The sequence below is a fragment of the Plectropomus leopardus genome, chromosome 8 (genome assembly GCF_026936395.1).
Source record: "Plectropomus leopardus strain MGB_pleo_1.0 chromosome 8, ASM2693639v1, whole genome shotgun sequence".
Lineage (NCBI taxonomy): Eukaryota > Metazoa > Chordata > Actinopteri > Perciformes > Serranidae > Plectropomus > Plectropomus leopardus.
This window is the reverse complement of record NC_142183.1, coordinates 33,113,468-33,138,151: the sequence shown is the minus strand read 5'-3', so window position 1 is coordinate 33,138,151 and position 24,684 is coordinate 33,113,468. Positions and strand designations below refer to the sequence as shown.

Below are 24,684 nucleotides of genomic sequence, written 5' to 3'. Positions count from 1 at the left end.
ACATACTCTAGTACTAGTACTAGACTTTTTTCGTGCTTTTTTGGACAATGTATTACACATTTACTATTATGCTACGAGTATTTTATATCATGCTATAGTGTGCTTTTTTGTTAGTTTTATGACCCTTATTTGAATGTTGTTTCAACATACTATATAGGGACTCTTTTATGGCATACTACACTGGCTTTTTTATTGTTGTTATATACTATCCTATTGCTTTTAATATTATGACATATTGTTCTTTGACTATACTATGATATGATTTATGTTTTTATTTTTATGACATACTATGTTATATCTTTCTTTAAATGACCTTCAATACTATGACTCTTTTTGTTTTGTTTTTTCACATTCTATAGTGAGACAATTTTTCTAATATTGTTATGGGAGTATTTGTGACATACTATGTTGTTGCTTGAATGGATCGAGATTTTGAGTCAGCTTAGAGTCTGCTCACTGCGATTAGAAGAGGGTAGACCCCAGCGTCAATTCAGTTTCCGATTTAAATATTACTAAAAAACAGGTCACTGATTATGTAGGCCTTACCTATGCTTTGCAATCCCCACAGTACGAGTATCTAGTCAAGCTATAACTGCAACTAGTGTGGATTCTTTGACCCCAGATCTGAACATCTGTTTGAGGTCATGTAGGCATCCGTGTTAAATTGCGACTGTTTCATAGATAGCTTAAAACTACATGTAGATGCTTAACAGTATTTTTATATTACATGCAATGATTACATTTGTTACATATATCTATATATATTTTTTTTTATTAAAAACAAAAGTAGACAACAATATCAAAAATCACATAAAACTTGTTTCTTACTAAAAGAGGACTGGAGGTGGCAGATTGAGGAAAATACTTCTATTGTGGTAATCAGCATTTCTGCACCTCTGGTTCCCTCGTCCCAAAAGTCGGTGGGTTTTTTGAATGAGTTTTTGGTTAGAAGCCTGAAATAAGGTCTGTGGTTAACACAAGCTGGAGAGACTTTCACATTTTGCTCAACCTCATAAAATAGGTCATTAAATATACAGCTGTGAACTTTGAAGCTTTTATGTGACTTGGTTGCCTTCAAGTGGCTATATGACACAACAGAATGGCATCATGCCGCACCGAACACAGCATGACAGTCTTGCTGTGGAGGCCACGTTAGTCATGAAACTGTGGTGTAGTTCATTTACTTCCAGCGATTAAATGTAGGCTTCACCAATCAGAAAAGCTGTGTTCACATGTGAAGGCTGTGATAAAAACGTGTAACCATCATAAGTGTTTCTTTGCCACAGAGCTTATTTACTGCTGCAATCCAAAATCAAATGGAAAAAATCCCATAGGCTGTTTGATGAGGGAGCCAGGGCTAATTTTTGCATGGCCCTACAGAAAACGTCGTCCCTGGGGCGCTCTCTGTCCATTAGTAATGAGACCATTGTCATTAAGAGTGAAGCACCAACATTAACATCTGATCACTCAACAAACTAACTGCTTCAGTATCAAATGTTTTACTACCAAAGTGCCAGCCGCATCACCACAGAGCTTCTCTCCTACATTCTGGACACTCACAGTCCATACATGTATACATACAGCAATGAGAAGAGAAAGGAATGAAAAACAGGAGAATGATTCCTGTTTGCATCAAAGTCCAGTTGCCTCGTTTACAAAAGTTCAATTGTAGAAATCCAAATCCATGTCAAGTAAAAAAAGGGACGCTGATGTGAAAGTGCCCAGCTCGACACCAGTGCTCGACTTTCCAGAGCTGTAAGGCACATGAATAATGCCAGGATTTAAAAAAACAATGTGGCAGCTACACAGTGACTTTAAACTAAGAAACTGGTGGAAATAAAATGTTGGTTGGAATTATTTGTACATAGATTCTGTCTGAAACAGTTTAAACGTGGTTTTAAACATCTGAATTGGCTCATGTGTGACTAATGTATCGTGGCAGAAACAACATCTCACGTGTCTCGTAGGATGAAAAATCTCGTTGTGTCTTTTCCATGACACCTTGTGGGGATTTTTTTCAATTAGTGCCCTGACATGTGCTGTACACTGCATTCTGTCACACAGAGCTCTAAACTAACTGCTGTTAAATTTCTGGGTGATTTAACATTGTTCTTCAGACCACTTTATGTGTGGGACAACATACATTGCCTAGGCTGTTCAATTCAGTCGATTAAAATACTTGGAAAATTTGTTGCAGATAAGTTTTCTCTTTCAAAAGTCAAACACATTACTAAGATAACATGAACACTGTTACAAAAAATGCTTTTATCAAAATCTAGATGTTTAAGTCTTCTGTCTGTGTTCACCACAGGCTTTATATAAAGATGGACAACATGACAACTCCTCAAAGTGAAGCCAAAACACCTGGATGGTCTCCTGGTGGCTGGCTGCGGTTTAGGTCATAAGGCCCGCCCCTCCATGTTAGCAGAGTAAGTACAGTTTTGTGCTTTTATACTTTTACATCTGTCTCTGGCGTCCTTAATATGTTGCTGTCTCTGTTGAGCCGTCTTTAGTTTTTAGAGGCCTTAACAGTGGGAGTAACAAGATGCTTTCTGTCACTGAAATCAGTTCTCATCACCCTGATGTTTGTTCAAGTGATCCTTTTAATGATAAGTTTGATTTTAATGAGTTATTCAATTCTACAAAAAGGGGATTTCCTGCCATGATTGACAGCTGTGTGAGCCAGTAAGTGTGCTAGCGTTCAATGGTGCTGCTTGCAATTGGTCAGACAGGTGTTTTTGCGGGAACTCTACCCCTGCGGAGACCGCTACTGCGCAGACTCCACCTCCGAAAGATGTCACAAGATGGCAGCCGCCTTATCCGGAATATTTTAGCTTCACTTCAGCATAGTGGAGGTATATGTCATCCATCTTTATATACAGTCTATGGTGTGCACATGCAGAAATATGTTTGTTTTGAGTTGAGTTTAGTCGACGCTGCTCGTGAAATAAAGAAGGTACATTGTGTGTTTCAGTGTCCCGCATTATTAAAGGACACGTTACTTGAGCTCATCCTGACCGTTCTAATATTTGACAGCCCAAACAGAAACGGGAATAGTTGTGTGTGTGTTGGTGTACTCACTGACGTTATATACAAGGCTCTGGTGCCGATGAGTTGAAACAACCATGATGCCAGTGTAAAGGACGGCAGGTTGAGGACTGTTACAAAAAGAGAACCTACTGAGTGAGAGAGCAGAGCTTGAGTCTTTTCAGTCCTTCTACAAAAGTCTGAGTGTCTGTTAAATCTGCAGTGATGATAAATCCTGATGCGAACAGAATGCTGCAGGGAAAAAGCTCCGCTCATCCTCACGGGTTAAATTTCTACGTCGCTCTCTTTGTCGTTGTCGTGGTCACCGTCGTAGAACTCGTTGGCTGCCTCCGGCCTGAGGAAGTGACATTATTGACAGCCAGTTAGGTACAGGATGTTTACAAGATTTGTAATGTAGGCAAAACTTTCACCGCCACAGTATTATTATTCAGTTGCCAGCCAGTGCTAGCATTTTTGCTCATATTCAGTCATTTTTCGATGACAATATATTTCTCCCTTATTCCCAGGTGAGCTGAATAAGTGGCTGAATGTGTCTCTTGTTGCTTTTTTAAAAGAACGTCACTCAGAGGCTCTGAAAAGCTGCTAATGAGCAATAAAGTCAGCAGGTTTGTGGTTCTCCCTTCCTGATATCCTGGGATCGTCTTGTTCTTCTGTTTTTGGACACAGAAATGTTGTTGTATTGCACAACATCGATAGCAGCGCCCCCTACATCATAACAGTGAAAACAGCGATTGATGGAACGTCTCATCGATGTCGGGGAACTGTTGTGTTGTAAATGATGGAAAATCTCTTCAGCGGCGGGTAAAGTGTTAAAATGTTTGAAAATATGTGTTGTGCTCATCCTGGCCACATGCAGGTGTGCTGACCTGGTGTAGTTTTCCTCGCCCCCCCTCTCGTCAGGGTCTGGCTCGTCAGTGCGTTCGTAGCTCAGCATGTCAGAGGGCACGTCGTGGATCTGGACGCTGGGCGCGTGGTTCAACATCTTTAAGTTCTCAAACACCGTCTGACGGATCTGCTCCAAGTACTGCAGCAACACGTGAGCAACATGTACGCAGTTAGAAAGACTGACCACAGGACTGATGTCATCCGTTATCTTTACGTGCTCAACAAATACACCTCAATGCTTCCACAGGTTCTGCAGACGCTGTTATAACGCCGTCACTAATCAGTGCAGCTGATGTCTCACCTGTCTGGAGTTCTGGTTTTCTATCCTGGTGCTGACATCAGGATGCAGCGTGAAGTCTGGAGCAAAGTACTCAAAATACTCTGCAGAGGATAGAAACAAGAGAAGGTGAAGTCGACAGATTCATATTTTCTGTGATGTATGTGGAAAAAATATTCCTACTGAATCCAGATATAATGTACTATTTGAATTGAAAATTTCAAATGAGCATTCTTCCAACAGATGGCAGTAAAGGTTAAAAATGCTCAAAAGGATTTTCTGCTCCACAAAAACATAACAGGACTCTGATCCTGAAGCCATTTTGGGCAACACAAAAACAGACACTGGAGTGCAGGAGAGGGACATTATCATATTAGTTAAGTTAAAGTTTATAATAAAAAAAACAATTCTTAGTTTCTCAGTAATTATGAATATTATGGACCAAATAGCTTATAGAATATTATAGACTGCCAAAGGTATTATTGACTAACACAACCACGCACTGTTCACTGAAGCTCGGACAGGCGCTTTATAGGTCCACTCAGGAAAAGAAACCGTTATTCAAAGTCCATCAGTCTGCTATCAGGCTGTTAAGCCTTGACAAGTTTCTAGGAATGAGCATTTTATTTAAGTATCCGAGTATTAACCGCTTTTATATCCTTTGCCTTGTAACCTTATTATTTACTTATTTTTTCCATTGTTTTTAAACGTTTTTTAAAGCTATGTACTCTTGTGTTCACTAGCCTACTTAGGGGGCCACACGATGGTGCCAGTGTGCCAGTCGACATATTTTTTCGTTTTTGTATTTATTTATTGTGTCTGACAGGCTCCTTACTCCTGATGCTGTTTATTTGTGCATGTTTATATGGTCTGTAAACTGTTGAAACTGAAATTGCCCTTTGGGATAAATAAAGATGTTTGAAATGAATTGAATTATATTACACTTCTGTTAAGAGATTCCCTAAATCTTGAGCAATGCTCCATTAAGCATAAAATAACAACCATTAAATACCATGAGCAGGGTTCTTATAGCTTAAAGAAAGGTAGATTTGAGACTTTTATGACACTTGGCATTAAGTTTAAGACCAATTTTCTAATAACCAAAACTGAAGGACAATTTTATTGTATGAGTTTAAGAAGAGAAATTTATTAAAAGTAACAAAAAATAGATGTTATCAAATATTTAGAGATTTCACTATGTAATGTCAGAAAAAAAAACTATTCATAAAATCTTTCCATGGCTGAGCATTTTTAAAACTTTTGAAAGATAAATTTAAGTCAATTTAATACCAATAAAGGCCTTTTTTTTAGATTACTGAATTCAATGCCTTTTAAGACTTTTTAAGGATCCACAGGAACCCTGGCCATGAGAATTTATTGTTATAATAATCACAGCTGTGTACACACCACCAGATGCTAATGCTATTCATGTATTAAATCTTATTATTTTATATCTTGTATATTTGAGCTCCACTCAGGAAGTGTGCCTGAATTTTGTTTTATTCACCAGTAAATTGAGAATAAAGACCTTCTATTCTAACTCACCGCTATAAGGCAGCTCATCACTGATGGATTCATCCAATAACAGAGATGTCTCAAAGGTCCTACAACAGATAAAAACAGCAATTATCTTCATCAGCAAAACCTAAATCATGATTAAACTTACAAAATGGGATGTCCCGCACCTCTTCACTGTAAAATCACATTTTGTGTAGAAAAACAAACTCACCAGCAGCGAGCCACGTTCCTCACTGTGTATCCTCCTCCACCCAGGACCAACAGAGGAATCTTAAAACTCTTTACAAACTCCACACACTCACTGAAAGACAGGGAGCAAAGAATACACACATTAACACACATGCACAAGTTAAAATAATTATCCCTGCTTTAATACACTTTCCTTACAGGTTTATTATCACATCCCAGGGTTTACCACACATTAATTTATTTGTAGTGGCTCATCATGATAACATTTGCTGCCATGTTTTGATTTTTTCAAAGCTGGACAGTTAATTGGCAGTGCTGTTGAAATATATATATATATATATATATATATATATATATATATATATATACACACACACACACACACACTCGCAGAGTGCAGATCATACTCTGGATAGAGCAGCAGAACACACCAGCTGCCGTGAAAGTGAAACTGAACCACTGACTACGTTGGTTCTAAAAGTTTGCTTGCACTCGCCTCTGCAGCTGCTGCTCCTCTCATCCATCAATCTGACCTGATCAGCTCTGATCAGACCGGCAGATCAGTTATACACTCTTTGACTGAAACTCCACAAACTACTGCAGAGGACAAAAATAATTCATGAATGCCAGGAAACTCGGATTTGATCGTAGGTACATGTGTATGTTCAAGAATGGGTTAACCCTAACCCTAACCCATGAATAGCTAGTGAGAACCATATAAAGAGGCAATAATTACTATGGATAGATGCATTCTTTGCCTCTCTGACATGGACTGGTTCATAGCTGGAGTGCAGCAGCCTCATAATACCAGTTATCCAGGATCACCAGTGTGAGGCTCAGTGAAGCCAGGTAAACCCAAAAGAGCCAGACTCAGCTGAATTTGCTTTGTGACACAGCTCCCTGATCAAAACCAGAAGCTGCTGACAGTCTTTCCAAACGAGACACTTAAATTTGAGTCGGAAAAGATGACTTAATTCAAGTTGGACTCACCCGTGTCCTCGTATACTGAGGTTGAAGCAGCCCAGTCTGTCACAGCCCAGAGAATCCGCACCGCACTGAGGGGAGAAGAACACACAGGCCTCAAACATGAACAATAATCCTGCGTCTACGTGGATCCTTATTATCTGATATGATAAGTTGACCTCATCTGGCCCTGATCTCACTGAAACATCTGGCATTTTCTCTCATACAATAATCCATGATCCATTAACTGAGATGACAAGTGTTTAATCAACAGATTCATCAGAGATTCAGAGTTACACACTGACCTGTAGAACGATGCAGGTCGGCTGGTAGAAATCAACAACCTGTTTAATAACCGGCTGGAACAGCTGCCTGTAGCCTGGAACACACACATACGTTGGCAATGGGTCACATGATAACAAGTTCACAACAGTATAAATCCTCTGAGCTGCTGCGCTCTGTTTGTCATTTATTCAACCGGTGCTACAATTGAGTGCTTAAATCTGAGCAGGAAGTGAACTCACTCTGGTCATCGATGCCATCTCTGAGAGGAACATTGAGGCAGTAGTACCGGCCGCTCTCTGCTCCCACCTCGTACATGTCACCTGCAGCAAACACACACACACACACACACACACACACACACACACACACACACACACACACACACACACACACACAGACTGTATCAATACACACTTGTACAGTCACAACACAGTAATGACATACTGTATCAACATAGCTGAGATTACAGAGTTACACTTTGCATCACTTTAAAATGTTGAGAAAGCAGAAAGGAAATGTGCAGAATTGGATGTTAGTTTCTCTATAGTTGTCATCATAACAGTTTCTTAAGATAAATAATTTGAAGACCCCCTCCAGAAAAATCAAGTTTTTCACCTGATTACTGTGTCTGTATGTTTGTTTGTTTTTTAAATATGCTACACGGTATCATGAGAGACCATTTCCATGTTTTGCACATACTGTATGACGCAAAGGTGCAGAATTACCCTTTCAGCCATTACTGGTAAATGGTAAACAGACCTGCACTTGCATAGTGCTTTTTTCGTCATTCTGACCACTGAAAACGCTTTCACACTTCTAGTCACATACACCCTTTCACACACACATTCACACACTGATGGCCAAGATGCCACCTGATACCCCGTTTTTTACACATTTATATGCATTCACACACTGATGGAACAGCGATTAGGAGCAATTTGGCATTCAGTATCTTGCCCAAGGATACTCTGACATTTTGACTGGAAGAGCCAGGGATCAAACAGCTGTTCTTCCAATTAGAGGACAACTAGCACTACCTCTGAGCCACAGCTGCTCCTTAAACAGACAAAGGAATTTGTTGACAAAAAAACCTTCTAAATATGAAAATTTGATAAACACTTATTATCAATCATCAATGCCAGCAAAGGAACTTTCAAAGATTAGGCATTGCACAGTTTTCTGTACATTCAAAACAAAGACAATGACTGAACAAATAAACTTGTTATTTGTCTGTTTGTAATGCCTGTTGGCCATATTAAATGCAGATAAAGGGCACTTTCACAATCTGTACAGAAACGTCCAGCCTGGTCTCTAAGCGAAGAAAAACTTTCTGATCATCCACATTTATCAGATGCTTGTTTATCAGATGCAGCTCGTACCTGTTCCTGGGAAAAAGTAGTTCCCATATTTGTGGAAGGACACAGTCATGACGCGGTCAGTCAGGTAAAAGGCCTCCTGTACGCCGTCGCCATGGTGAATGTCTATGTCAATGTACAGAACCCTAGGGTGGTATCTGTAACACACACACACACACACACACACACACACACACACACACACAGTTTTAAAGAGAGAAACAGATACAGCAGACTCTTGAAGGTTATTCAGAAAAGTGTCGTCTTACTTGAGTAGCTCCAGTATACTGATGACGATGTCATTGACGTAACAAAACCCAGATGCCTGCAAACACAGAGGAATCATTTTAGTTCTTTAACCATGAACAGCTCAACTAAGTTAAGAGTTGAGCATTAAGATTACAACATGATACAGCACTAAGTTCTGACCTCAAATTTCTTGGCATGATGCAAACCTCCAGCCCAGTTGATGGCTATGTCACAGATCTGGAAAACAAAGCAGAATTAATTTAATTAAAGGTCACACAATCACCAAAACTCACGCTGGATTCCAAAAGTCGTTCAACATGCCCGCGTTCACTTTCCCTCGGCACTTGCCCTCAGGGGAATCCCTGCCGCCATCTGATGGGCTGCTCTAACTGTCTGAAAAACTGAAGTGAACTAGATGAGATCAACGCTGAGGGCGGGAGTGAACAACGATGACCACTCCAGAGAACTATATCACCCACAATGCACTGCAGTTATGCATTTGATGCAGGAAAATGCATCCATGGTTAGTGGCCAGTAATAAGTAAAACTCCGGTTGCACCACAGAAGAAGAAGATGGATAAACCAGAGAATAAAATAAAATAAAATAAAATATACATATAATATACATACTTTTATATTTCTTTCTGATGGTTTGTAAAAAGCGATATAGTGCTAATACTGCAACTGGCGGTCGATCCATGATAGTCGAGCTGAAAACGAACGAGGGCAGGTGTCTGCTTTCCCTCTGCTCTCCAAGTTGCCTCCGTGCGACGTCAGCTGTTACGTAATATCGACGGGCTGAGGGGAAGTGAAGGAGGACGAGTGGAACTACTAATGAAACGCAGCATCAGCCTATCAGCAGTGCTGCAGCCATGTTGCTGCTGTCTCCATTCAACATGTAAGTGTTAACACTGTCTGAGTGATGTCCGCTGATTTAGGGATCATCTGCTGCACACATGTTCACCTCCAGCTGCTCAGTAGCAGCCTCAGAGCCTGACAGGAAGTTAACATGAGTGCAGCTGACATAATAAAAAAAAATTCTACTAAAGCAGTGTCTGTGATGCTTGTGACAGGGGAGGGGCTTAAATGGGATAAACCGTTGATTTTCAATGTGGCGACACTGACTTCAGTTGGGTGTGTGTTTGCAGCTGTGTGTTACCTTGTGGTTGAGCTGTGTGGCTCCCTGTAAGGAGGCTCCTGTGTACCTTGAGCAAAACTCAAACAGACCTGGAAACACAGGACTGAAACAAAAACACACAGACACAAAATATTTCTGTTATGGTTTATCAGTGCTCTAATAACAGGTAGAGTAAATGTGGCTGTCAGGTGGAGAATCAGGCACTTAGGCTGTGGATGGATTACTAATGTTTCAAAGGAGTAAGAAGCAGGACTGGGAATCTTAAGGTAATCATAAGCCCCGTTTACACTGCCAGTTCAAGGCGGAGATACTGTGCCATTATGCTGCCTTACTGTTCTGTCAAGTCAAGTCAATTTTATTTATAAAGCCCATTATCAGTAATCACAGTTTGCCTCAGAGGGATTTACAGCATATAACATCCCTCTGTCCTTAGACCCTCTCATTAACTAAAACCCTCCCCCTCAGGAAGAGCAACTGAGGTGGGATCTGTCTTCCAGGCCGGACAAACGTGCAATAGAGTCGGAAAAAACAATTAATTAAATTTGTTCTGAACAAATGTACAAATAACCTTTGGGCCATCAACAGTAGTAGTAACAGCGCTGAACCGAGGTCTGTGTAAAAAGGACAGCCAGCAGGATGGGATCAAGGGCTTGTGATGTTTGACAGTGTGATATGTGTGGGACCCAGCAGGACATTAAAAAAGCAGCTAGCAGTAGTTGGCGGTTAACTAAAAGAAACAGCAGCTGCACATTTACATAGAACCAATTGATAGTGCCATCTTTCCGCTCCAGTGTGGGATTTTACACTGAATCGCGGCATGCTGCAATCAAAAGAGGCATGACGGCCATGACAGTTAACACACAAACATCCGCCTCTAGCATGACATACAACATATGCGTCGGCAGTATTTTATAAACAAAAACAAAGACATTAATGTATCAATCACAATCATTTACTGTCTCTGTTATATGGCAGCTGATCTCCTCCTCTGCTCAGAGGGCAGGGAGCTCCCAAACATTATTGTTTTCCCAGTTTGCAGACATTTATGGCCGCAGTTTTTCTTCCTTCAATTGGCCACTATGTGAACAGCTGCTTTTTATATCTCCCGAAGTGGGTCGCACACATAAACACATCGTCAAAACATCACACCTGTGCCGCCCATGGTCACGTCTTTCCGGCTTTATGTTTTATAAAGACCCAGAGTTACTTGACCCAGTGGGTCTTTACCCATTTTACACACACCCAGTGTTACTGTTACTACCTCCATTCCTGGCTCAGAGATAAGAGCACTCCGCCCCGTTTCGGCAATCGAATGTCATATCCAGAACAAGGTGGCATAACAGCGTGATATTCTCGCCTTGAACAGGCAGTGTTAATGCAGTTTGTAGCTCTTCTATGGTGTGATCTCTGTGTAAAAAGGGCTATAGATTAAAAAGTCTAGTTACAAAGGAGCTGAAACAAATAGTAGCTGATATATGATGACTAAGAAACCAAGGTGATTTCAGTATGCTATGATATTACATTTCAACAATCTTCAAAATATCTGACATTAAGGGAATTAAAAAATTACAAAAGCAAACCATTTTTATGAAAAGAGTGATACTCACCAGTCGTCTCCGACATTGAATGTGTTGAGGCTCTTGGTGAAGCCCTGCATGTTATTGGGGCTGACCTTCTGTAGGAAGTCTATGTAATCTTCAGAGTGGAACCGACACATGTCGTGCTGAGATGCTTTGTATGGCTTAAACACCTAATAAGAAAAGAAACATTTGATTAAAAAAAGGACGGAATTATTTAGTAGTTTATACTCCTGATTTTAGTGTTTAAAAAAAAATAATCAAGAGTGAGCAAATGTGTGAAAACAACAGCAGAGTCTGTAACACTGTACTGCTCACCATCATCTTCTTGTAGAGTCCATAGTGCAACACCAGACTGTGAGTCAGAGACAAACGGTGAGGCTTCATGGGGTGGCCAGCACCTGGCAGAGACAAACACTTTCAACATTACAAAGGGTTCCCACACATTTTCAAGAACAACATTTCAAAACTTTTCCCATGACTTTTCAAGGACCTATAATAAAAATGTTTTCTTCTTGCCTTATTTACATTTTTAAACATGTTGGATTTAAACTCTATCCAATCGTTATTTAAAAGATGAAAAGCAGGCATAAAATAAAGAAACGTATGTAATGATTAACTAAACGTATCACATGTATCAGCACATATCTGAGTACATTTGTGTCTCTTTAGAGAAGTTTTGCCTCTCTTTGGGGTTTTATTGCAATACTTTAGAGCATTTTTGTGCATCTCTTTGTGAGGTTCTTTCTCTTTTTGGGGTTACTTTGCAACTCTTTGAGGATCATTTTGCATCTCTTTGTGGTCGTTTGCAGATCTTTCTGGTTGTTTTGCACATCTTTTGAGTAATTTTGTGTCTTTTTTTGCATGTCTTTGTTGTCATTTTGCATATCTTTAGGGTTATTTAGCATTTTTTGGGTCATTTTTAATGTCTTATAGATAATTTTATTTCTATTTTGGGTTGTTTTGCATTTCTCTGCATTCATTCTGCATCTCTTTGTCATTCATTGCATCTATTTATGGTAGTTTGGATATAATTGTGGTTGTTTTGGACATCTTCAGAGTCACTTTGCATCTCTTATTGGTTGTTTAGCATGTCTTAATAGTTGTTTTGCATCTCTTATTAGTAATTTTGTGTCTCTCGGGGGTTGTTATGTATCTATTATTGTTTGTTTTGTGTTTCTCCGGGGATGTCTTAAATTTGTTGTAGTGGTTTTGCATCTCTTTGTGGTAATTTTATATTGTCTTGTGGTCATCTTACATCTCTTCAGGGCTGTATAGCGTGTCTTTTGAGTTATCCATGGCCAATAACATTTTCATCATGTGGAACAAAATTTCATGACTTTCCAGGCAAGATATTTCCATTATATTTCTATAATGCAGCATTTAAAGCTTATTATTCCCCAAACCCCCTTGGGGCAATAAATGTTTCATTTATTCATTCATTCTCATATATTCATTCATTCGTATTAGAATGACTTCCCTGGTGCCCAATACTGAAATAAGTCATCTCTAATTCATAACCACACTGAGCAGATTCTCATGGTTACTCACAAGGTTAATCACTTTTGACAGAAGGGCATGGTTGTATTAGTTACAATTATAACAAACAGAATTATTGAAAAAAGGCATTACACACAATGACGGGCTGCGATGTAAGTTAACGTAGCTAACTTAATACAGCGATCCTTGTACGTCAATCTCCAGTTTACTACAAACAGATCATTTTAAGACATTAAACTGAGCGTAGGAACTAAATATCAGCCACAGACCGAGCACAGAGCGACACATGATGGGACATTTTAATTAAAGACAGCACCGGTTAGTTGCAGCCGGACGTTAGCTAACACTAGCAAAGCTCGCCAGGTGCTTCGGAATTTGTACAAAACGTAGCGATAATTATGAATGTGTGCAAAGGTGAAAATCTGCACAACGGACCTCTAAATGCACGGAGAGCGCGTGAAATGCTAAAAAAATGATGTAAATTGCAGCTCTCAAGTCGTTAGCATCAAGCTAGCTTGCGTTAGCATCATTCCCCTTTGTAGGCCCGTTCACGACGATAACCAAACTCACCATAATGAAAGTTGCCCACGTCTGGGTCATAAAAGTAAGATGTTCTGTTGGTCATCCTGAAAAAATATCTTGTGCCTTTCTTCGCTAAGTGGTGAGTGTTCCTCGGCTATAAAACACACATTTTTTCTTTCAATTAGCAGACAGCCGCCATTGTAAACACCGACTTCCCTACGTCATCAGACAGGGACAGAAATGACGGCGAGGGCGAGAAGGGAGCGAGGGAGGAGGAGGAGGAATGAATGAATAATGTCACATTTTCACAATAAATAGTCAATAAACTGTTATAACAGACACTTTAAGACACTCTATTGTCCTTAACAGGTTCTCTCTGTTCAGTTTAGTTTAGTTTAGTGGAGAAAGCACAAAACACTCAATTAAAATAGCCACAAAAAGTGTCACTCCGTAGGATAACACCTTACCATATCTTTTTGTCCCCATGTGCATGAAATATCCCATTGATATTCCTGTTGTGAAGCACTATTAACATTTAAAAACATTGCCATTGCCGTTGCCATACTGATTTTACCATGAACACACAAATATATCAGAATCAGAATCAGAATCAGAAACACTTAATTGATCCCCGAGGGGAAAATGCCTTTGGTTACAGATGCTCCCATTCTAAAGTCTTAAAAGAAGTAGGAAAGTGTAGAATATATCAGTACAATTTAAACATAAGTACTAATGTAAAATAAATATATCTAAACACTTAAGTATAATATAAATGTACATTTACATTTGAATGTAAATTAACATTTATATTATATTATATGAAGTAATACCTTCATTAAAAAGGCAAATGATGTGAATGTGTGTGTGTTGTATGCCATAAACATGCCATAAAAGCTGGAATCATGTGCTGTAACATATCAAGGAAACAATAATTAGAAGGAAACTACTAAAGCTGTGAATGACACTCCCATTATTGTATTTTTTATTCATTTAACCCTATGAAACTGGGGAAAATTGTCTTAATTGGCTTGGAAAGAGGGCAAAGAACAACTTAAGAAATGACCCAAAAATGAACAAATAAAAAAAACGATAAAAACTGAATTTACCTGAAAATTAGCACAAATCAGAAAAGTTGTTTACAAAAAACACAAAACAAATAAACAAAAAATCATTAAAAAGTATTAAAATATGATAATATGAATAAATCTCTAACTTCCTTTTGTGTATCACATTTTTTCAATATTATTTCAATAACTATGAAAACAGTTTTGTTTTGTTTTTTTTCCTTTTTCTGGATAATTTTCCAGTGATTCTCTGTCCCTCTTTTTCTCTCTCATTCTCTTTCAGCTATTTTTTTTCTTATGATTTTCTTGTCACCTTATTCCTGCCAATTGTTTATTGCCATTATTCCCATGTTTTTGAAATAAACAATCAAACCAATTTGCTCACGTTTCAAAGGTTTAAATGCTTTTAAAATGTGTCTGATTACAGCACAAGAAAACTGATGACCCAGGTTTCAAAAGGTTAAACAAGTTATTTTCTACACATGGCGTTTTTTTTATTTTTTATTTGCTTAAAAAAGATATGAGCGGATTATGGTAAAAATTCACAAAAGAAAAAACTAAACGGTCTCAGCACCTGAGTTTTTCTTAACACCTTCAAGCTGCTGAGACACACATAATAGTCCAAATTGGGTTTAAGTTTGGACTTAATCTTTTCACTGGTATCCAAATGTTAGAAAAACAAATTGCATGTGTTCCTGTGTGATTGACAGCAGTTAAAAACACAGCGCGGGCAAAGAATGTGATTCATGTTGGCAGGGTCCAGCCACGGATTTAAATGTGGATCATATTTACCTTTGAGCTATTATCAAAGGATTATTGTATTAATCAGTTGATTTTGACAGCATTCAGTAATGTCAGGTAACACGTCTCTGCAGGAATTTAAAAAAAGAACTGCCTGCGTGTTGCTGTGTTTGTTTATGAACACCTGTCCATTAAAAAACTAGAGGTTGGTGGAGATTTTCCAGATCATACAATGAGAGAAACCAAACTTAACACTGCTATAACTCCTGCTGCACCTTTCTTTCTACCACCAAAGCAGATTTGTTACCCTACATCGACAGGACTTAATACATAAAGCCAGTGAAAACAAACACACATTTACTCTAGTTTCTTTTTTTCACCAAGGGGGTTTAATGATTTTCAAAGATGGTCCAACTGAAATGTCTTCTTCATTTCCTTTATCTCCTTCTTTGCATCTGTCTCCTCTCTGTCTGTCAGTTTTCCTCCACCCTTTCCCTCCCTCCTTCTTTCCACTGTAAAGAGTAAAATCTATATGTGTGTGTGTGCGTGGTGTGTGTGAGATGGTAAGAGCAGATGTGCCCGGGAGGTCTACCAGCACAACCTTACATAGCCGGGGTCATGTCCGCTGCAGCGTCACTGCCGCATAAATGCATGTGTGTAAACGTCTGTGTGTGACAGCTCAGCCCTTGAGAGAATTTCAGAGTGATTTACTGGTACACCCCTTTAAATACTACTACCAGCAAGTCCTGCATTTACATGATCCAATAACAGGTGGAGTGGGTGATTATATTATGATGATTATTACTATTATCTATAAATTTCTGAGTTATTTTCATTTAAACCATCCATCTTTAGTCTAGAAAATAGAACCATAATTATCCTTGACCAAGGTGATGTATTAGAACCTCTTATTTTGCCAAACAACATTTTAAAACCCCCAACAATTATTTAAAAACAATAAATGTCCCCATATATTTAAGAAAATGTGACCAGCAAATGTTTGGCATTGTTGCATGATTAATAACTTAAAAAAAAGATCAGTTATCACCATTGTTGTTCATTAATTTTCTGTTGAGTGGCTAATCAATTTAGCATAGAATACAGTTTGTATGATATCCTAAAAAATAAAAAAAAATGCACATACAGCAATTCGTATGATATCTAACCAATTTGTGGCCAACGACTGCATTGTCACATTTATAATTAACATTAAGTGCCATAGGTTAGGTTTAGGGAAAGAAACATGGAGATTACAAAGCTTAAAATATGTCAGACTTCACTTGGTTTCACACAGGACTCTCCCTAAGGAGACCTGTGTTTGTGTCCTGTGTGAAACCAAGTGAAGTCCAGTGTCTGTTTGACCCATCCACCACCAAGCTGCCTCCTTACACAGACTTTTGTTCTCTATACTGCTTCTTTCTTTGCTCCCGTCAGCACATTAGTTACATGATCTCAGACTTTCCGACTATAGGCGTTATAGTGTGTTACTTTTCATAGATATACGTATGAACAGTGTATGAGAACAGCCTGAAACTGCATATACTGTGAGAGAGTATTTTATCCATATAGACCACTCCTACTATATGACACCACATACTGATGATGTGAAACTCTCCTGTTTTGGTAGTAAATACTAAAATAGCATATATGTTCATCCATTCACAGACTAGAAGACATAATAAAATAGTTATGTGAATTAAATTTAATACTTATGATATCAAAATAAGATAAAATATATTTTATCAAATCTCTGATTCCATGGACACTAAAGTTGGCTGCTCTCTGAAATCACTGTGAACATGGGAACATATGTGTGTGTGTGTGTGTGTGTGACAGAGAGAGAGACATTTAGTCATCATGACTTTTGCAGAGTTTGATGGAGAGGCTGGCATAAATACTGGTTCACAGAGCAACACTGCCTCGCCTTCGCTCTACAGAATGTGTGTTGGCTTGTCGGCTGTTTTGCGTTGGAATGTTTGGTGATGTACATTTGACTTTCTCCCTCCTGCTGGTTTGTTTCTCTGCCTGCAGCTAAATGGCAGCGCCTACCTGGATTGAATGGTTTATGTATTATGTATTCCTAATGTTACAGGTTACACTAGGTTCAGCAGGTGAGGTTTAGGCACGGACTGTGTTAGTGTGTGTGTGTGTGTGTGTGTGTGTGTGTGTGTGCGTATGTGTGTGTATGAGAACAGATTTGAACCTGGAATTTCCCTCAGTCTATTTATGCTTAATATGTTCTGTTTTTCTTCTGTAGCCATCGGGATTGGGATACATTCTTTTGCACCCGGTATACACCAAAACTAAGAAACCTCATATTAAAACTAATAACACGGTTGAGTGTTGTTTATCAGTTTTGCTTTGTCTTTTCACCACAAAATGTCGCAGAGAGCTCTATAAACCAAGAAAACTGACCTTGAGTTACTATTTCTATCATAAAAAATGGATTTCTAAAGGGACAGTTCACATTTTTTGAAGTGGAGTGGTGTGACTTTGGTGTTTAAAAGGGTTAATCGGGATTCACCAAAGTCACAAAATTACATAAACTAACTGATCAAAGCAGCCATAGACGAGCAGCTCCTGTGTTCAGCACGCTAAAATGACTGTTTCTGTCAGTGGAGTTTGGAGGCTTTGACGAGAGCATAGATGTGGAACTGGATTTGTTAGCAGCTTCCTCGTCGTAGTCGAGTCTAGATAGAAAAGGAAGCACTGAAAATACTCTCAATATTGGGTACACTTAAACATATTGTTTATTTTTAGGTGGGATCTTTTCTTAGGTGGCTAAAATACATTGTGTTGCTGACCCCATCCACACCAGTACATTGCTTAGCTTCTGTGTCATACGCCAGCCTGCTTTTTCAAACTGGAGGCGTGCATGCTGAATGACATCTACTGTATGTAATACACTGACTATGGATAGGTACCTCATACAACCCCACTACAAAAAACTGAACCATCCCTTCAAGCTCAGGTTACAGCTCCTTTTATTTGTTTATGTATTACAAATTTTCTCCCAAAAAAAGTATGTTGAGAAGCAGATGCATTTATATCAAGTAGTACCTGGGTTTTATGCCCCTCTGGACACATTTTTTGTTTCTTATTGCTAAAAGACCCCAATAAACAAAGTCTAAATTTATAATAATCATAATCACAATCATCATAAATAAACTGATTTTATTTGGATTTGGGGGGGATTTTTTTTTTCATCCAATTCCTTGTGAAAAATAAAGTCAGGCCAAGAAATATGTCTACATTTTTTAGGCATTCCTCCTTCCAGGCATGATGGTCCTCTTGGCCCTACAGCAAAGAATGTACACTGAGTGGTGGAATGAAGGTTTTTACTTGTTGATCCATTATTTTTTTTTATTTATTTTTTTTCCATATCTTTGTATTGAACAGACTTTGCAATGACAAATCCATAGCGAGTTTTACTGAATATTCTAACTAATTATCCATCCTGTTGAGTCTCACGAACTTTGTCTTGCCAATTTCAAATTTAAATAATAATGTAGCAAATTTATACACCGCAAGAGGCCTGTTATGGTCTACATTTGCATCGAAACGTATGTGTGTGTGGGTGTGGATGTGTGTATGTGCATGTGTGTGAGTGTGGATGCACTTGTGCGTCTGTGTGTGGGCTTCATCCTTAGATGGCTTGTTTTGGCCCCGGGGTCCAAATCTGCTCTGTCAAGCATCTGTCTCTGCCTGTTTGTTGAAACACACACTAACTCTCTTTCACACTCACACACACGGACAAGTGCCCTCATTAACTCATTCCTGTAAGTCATTGCCATAGAGATGTATACAAAATACAGAGGGGAAAGGTGTATTGATGACACACACATACAAACATTTCAAAAGTGACACACACACGCACGCGCGCACACACACACACACACACACACACACACACACACAATGCATAAATATTCAAAATATTGAGTGAACTGTTAAAGATATGGTGCAAGATCAAATGATATACAATAAAAGTTACAATATTGTAACCCTTGCTCTATTAGCACAGGCGGAGCCCTCTATTGAACTCATATTTCCCTCCAATCACAAGCACTCAATCACCCACTGAAATTTGCATTTACATAGCTGGCCAACGTGCCTATCTGAATACGTGTGGAACCCACAGTTTATAAGGTTGTCCCCCATCCTACACCATCTTCAAGGAGTGGTTGTAGAAGCAAGGCAGGGGCCCCGGCTACAGGGCTGTGCTTGCGCTAATAGAACTAAGATCACAATATTGCAAATTTTGTTCTATCTCACATAGGCTCCGCCCTCTACAGGATCATATGGGAAAATTGGGTGAAGCCCAATGAATGAACGCCCTGTCGCGACATAACATCGATAAACCCATACTGATCCTGACTGGCTAAAGGACAGATGCCACAGTTTGCCTTCTTCTTCATTATGCAGGCCAACCCAGGAAGTATGCAATGAATCTTGCAGAGCCATGGTCTAACCTTGCATGGTTTAAAAGACAAGTAATAGATACCCTGCACACCACATTTCCTTGGTCATCAAGGAGCACAGGAACATGTAGGTGTATCAAGCCCAGAGGGGAGTCAGGTGCAGAGCAGCTGACATACACCCAACCCTTTTCAACAATCCTGTGTCGTTTCAGTGAGCACAGACCGTCAAAAGGAGCCCAACATATCCAAGAAATATAACTGTATAAATGGACAGGGCAAGATGCTGTTATACATATGTCCTCAACACACTGCTGAACAAGGCCACAGACACTGCCACACCACATGTAAAGTGCGCGTGGACCTCAGAAGGAGGGTCCATGCAACCCTGCCTGTAGGCTTTGGAGAACCACCTACAAAGCCACTCGGCATCATATTGCGGCATAAGGGAGAACCATAACAAGCAGTGGGTGTTCCAGATCTAGATGAACACCAAAATCCCAACCCAACAATGTAAAACTGCTGCACCACTTTAGGGTGAAGCCTCCACCTGTCTAGGAAGAATTTCGCCCTTCAACAAGTAGGTCCCTCCCCACCGCAACAGGGATGCATCCGTAAACACTGTGATGTTGAAGGTCACTTGATGTGTTCCCTTCAACAAGTGTTATGGAGACCCCCAGTGTCCCGATTGGTCCTGTTCTGAGGGGGGAATGGTAACAAAGTGCCACTTGTGCTTCTTGGCTGGCTTTTCTAGTAGGCAAGTTAACATTTATTAAGATTGTTAGTGTTCATTCTCTCAGCCAAAGACCACATGATAATCTACACATAATTGAGTGACAAGTAATAATATAAATTTGAGCTTCAGTGATTCCATGTTAACACAGAGTACATGTTGAAATAACATATAATCATGCAATACTGCAGGTATACAGGTACTCAAATCCCTGCAGGGCGTATGCATTGCTCCAATATGTTCCACTGACATCATTTGGCTGCAGTATGGGAGCAGCACAGAAGCCTGAGTCTCGTCCCCAGGGATCCTCATCATCCATGACCTCACCTGCTGCATGACAGATGTGGAGAATCACGCCATATGTGAGCACAGATGACATCAAGAGAAGATCGCTGTCCAGTGTCTTAAAAAATAAATATCACATATTTTAGGATGCAGTGCAACAGACAGACACGGAGGAAGGATTCAGATCTTTTACTTGAAAAAAAATAGTCTGCACTCTGCATTTAATAAGGTAAAAAAATATGTAAGTATAAACAGAAAAAATGTACTTTAAGTATTATATGCATTTATACAAAAGCAGCATTATACTGTTGTAGTCCTTTAAAGTGGAGCTCATTTTCAGCTTTGTATAGGATAGCATTTAATGATGTTTTCATTTTGTATTAATCTGTTGATTCTTTTGTGACTAAGCGAGCTGTCGGACCAAAGGAGGTCTGTCTGGTGTGCATCTGTATACAAACTGAGGAGATTGATTTTAAAGCATGATTACACAGCTCCATCACATTCAGATACTGTTTGTTGCAGTGAAATTGATATAAAAAGTTAAGAATAGAACAGACCATCCATCTCCTTCAGGGCTTATAAAGATACACTGAGGAATATGATTAATGACTATCATGTGAGCTGGAGATCATCTTTTGTTGTCTATTCTCCTCACAGAATTCATAATGAGTCTTCTCCAAATGTTAACCAACTCCATACGGCCATACTGTAAATATGCCAAGCTCCTTTTACAGTTGAATGGATTATTGTTATTCCCATGCTGTCCACCTCATGCTTACGCCATTTAATGCGTAGCAACTTACATTCACTACCATCACATGGAAACACATTTATGGCGTCAAAACATACTATAACTTCAAAACTCAAGATTTTACAGCTTGCAGTGCTCATGTGCACCATTAACAATACTGCTGCACAAAGAATCTAGAGGACACAGGCTTTCATTTAAAACAGTAATCTATAATATTGCAAATTCGCTCTAAAACAACACAAATTCAATTTACATAGTCCATAAAAATTTCTGTTAACAGAAGTAGAGTGACTCCACAGATAAAAATCAGTATATCAGCCAACAATGGTCCAGACAAAATCTTACCTGTTGTAAGGATTTCGCAAGTTAGCTTACACTACGCTAGCTTTTTGTGTAAATCCTGACCCTGCCTACATTCACTATGAATATTGTTTGGGAAAGCAATTGTCACTTGCCTGCATTTGCTTTTGTGTGACCATACCCAAGTGTGTTCACAATGAACATGCATTACTCAAGCAAAAATAGCTGCTGGAGGTTTTTTTGGGGATATTTCACAACTGGCGAATTGTCACCTTTATTAGCTGTTCAGCTGTGCTAGCAAATTTTAGGAGGCAGCTAACGGCTAAATTAGTTTGCAGTAAAGTACAACCAATAGCTGGAATCATGGTGAACATGGAGGCTCCATGCTCTGAACCAGTGTGAACCAAGATGGCAACACTATTATTTTTCAGACTGTCATAGCAGCACATTACTGCTTTATTCGTTTACCTTCCACAATGAAAGACTGACTTTAATCACTCAGAGGAGAGAGGCCCCAGGATGCCCCATGGACAGCAACAATTAGTTTGCCCTCCATTTCTGATTCTCAGTAACATCAGGAAAAGCTCAGCTACTAGATCTCTTGCCATGCAAAACGCTTGCTTCACATTTGGACACAGCATCACAATTCTTCATAACTGGGAAACTGCAAACAAGCAAACATCAGACTGTTTCAGTGTTTCCTAGTGTCAGTATTTTAACCTGCTCTGTGCATTGGTTTGACAGACAAAATAACTGCGTTACTTGTTTGAAAAAATGCTTGGCCTCTATTTTGGCAAAGCCTTGTACACCTCTAACGTTTTTGAAGAGCAATATCAAGCTGTTGCTAAGGCTTGCTTGGGACTCAATAGACTTGCTGAATGTCATTGTCACTTGTAGTATATCTGTACTCCATCCACCAGAGATCCACCACTCACTGTATGTCAGAAGTTGCTGTCAGTCTTATTTCAATATTTTCTATTCCACAGATCCAGTGCCTGGTCGTTCTTTCCTGAATAACAAAAGTCCTTTGTGAACAGATTTATTTAGTATCTGTTTAAACAAACATACTAAGATCTACTAATTAGCACTAAACACAAAGAGCAACTAAGACTGTCACTACTTTGGTACATATTTAGTCATTTACCAAAGTATTTGACTAGTTAAAATTTTGACCATATAGTGGTTGGTGCTGGCTGAAAATGAGTGGATCAAAGCTCTGACAATTCATCCTGAGCAGGATATGAAAATCTGCAAAAAATTTTGTGGCAATCCATCCAATGATTGGATCAATGTGGTAGACCAGCTATGAAACAAAAAACAGAAAAAGAGAAAAAAAAACTAAACGATGTACATTATCAGCTGCTGACCCAGTATAATGAACACTACCAGCCATCCCGTTATAAATCATTGAGTGGATACAGGCAATAAAAACCTACATCGTACTGTAACAGTACAACACACTTTTTTTTATGTATTTACGGATTGACAGATGAGCTGTGAAATATTGACAACAGTTGCCATGCAAACAAATTCCAAAAAAACATCACATTACAGATGTATACAGGGGTGCCAAAAAACATCACATTACAGACGGGTGTTTTACAGCTGTGTGGCTGCATATGAAGTCATCTGGCTTAGTTTGAGATGTAGAGCAAGACAGAAATGATTTAGAGCTGTTAAATAAAGTGGATTGATGGAGGGGTGATTGGCTGGAAGTTCTGATGAACTGTCCATATTACAGAGAGTTCCCACTAATTAAGATCTGTGATATTAATCTCCACATCTTTCTTATTGTTTCTAGATGTGTGTGAGAGTCCATCTGTCTGTTTAATGGTCTTCATTCTGTATCTTGTGATATGCAAATGCTTCTCTTGCTCTATTCTAATGATTTTTTAATATTCTGACCATAAACCCAAAAAAATAGTCTACTGCGTTGCCTGTAGCATCGCAGAGGAACTATTAAGTTTGACAGGCAGGCTAAGATTAAAGCTTTGCTGTGTCTTATGCAATAAAATCAGGAGAGGTTGAAAGAGAAGCTGTACATTTGTCCTGTATACATGTCAGGTTTTGTCTTATGGAGTTCACTGTGAATGTGAACTGACAAATCATGGACTTTTGTATAGCAGACAGCAAAGACCAAGCCTAAGTACCAAGAAGTAGTTTGGACCCCCAACTTTAGAAACAGCAGTGTGCACCTAAGACCCTGAGCTCTAAAATAGGCTTTTACGTGATCCTAGGGTGGAATTAAATTGGCTGAAGATAATCTATTCAAACAAACTGCTAAGACTTTGAGGAATACCATGGGCATGAGTAACATTGAGCTTCATGAACCAAAGAGAAACCTGTCTAAGCAAGCAGGGCTCAGAGTTGTTTGGAAGTGTTCCCAACTCCAGAGAAACTTGGCTGTCAGTTGATTTTTAAGACAAAAAAACATAGACCTTGCCTTGTCTAATTGCTTGTGAACTGATATAATTATGCCCACATTTCATGATACTTAATCAGCATTCAAACAAGCTGTTCGTCTCCACATATGAGTTCTCCTCAGATGGAGCCTTGCTCTACAAGATGCAACAGGTATGCTGAAGAAATGTCAGCTAATAGATATTGATCAAAGAGAACCTGATGGATGTACAGTAAACTCTGTGGGGAATAGTAATATCCCTCAGTAAATGCTAAATGCTTTGTGTCATCACTATCTAATCATGATAATTGGACTCTTTATTTACATGCTTCTTTTGGTCGTTTCTCTGAAACAGCAACGTGATTTTGTAGGCAAATATCTAAAAGGTTTTAATCTTCGAGAGATCAGAGAGAGATCCAATTATAAAGTTGTCTTTAGGCACACAGGTGGATTAATTTTACAGCTGACTCATGTAATTCCCTGGT

The 24,684-nt window shown here is 39.1% G+C and overlaps 1 protein-coding gene across 1 annotated transcript; it reads right to left on the bottom strand.

Moving 5' to 3' along the window:
- Nucleotides 1–754: 754 nt before the first annotated feature.
- On the bottom strand, nt 755–13,772 carry hdac3 (histone deacetylase 3). Its single transcript, XM_042493612.2, has 15 exons — nt 13,555–13,772; nt 11,803–11,885; nt 11,515–11,657; nt 9,929–10,010; nt 8,950–9,006; nt 8,790–8,845; nt 8,545–8,678; nt 7,405–7,485; nt 7,186–7,259; nt 6,908–6,972; nt 5,940–6,029; nt 5,756–5,814; nt 4,235–4,314; nt 3,915–4,072; nt 755–3,382 (listed from the first exon to the last, which is right to left on the bottom strand). The coding sequence occupies exons 1-15, from the start codon at nt 13,607–13,609 to the stop codon at nt 3,313–3,315; spliced, it is 1,287 nt and encodes a 428-aa protein (XP_042349546.1). The 5' UTR covers nt 13,610–13,772; the 3' UTR covers nt 755–3,312.
- Between the last annotated feature and the right edge of the window lie 10,912 nt (nt 13,773–24,684).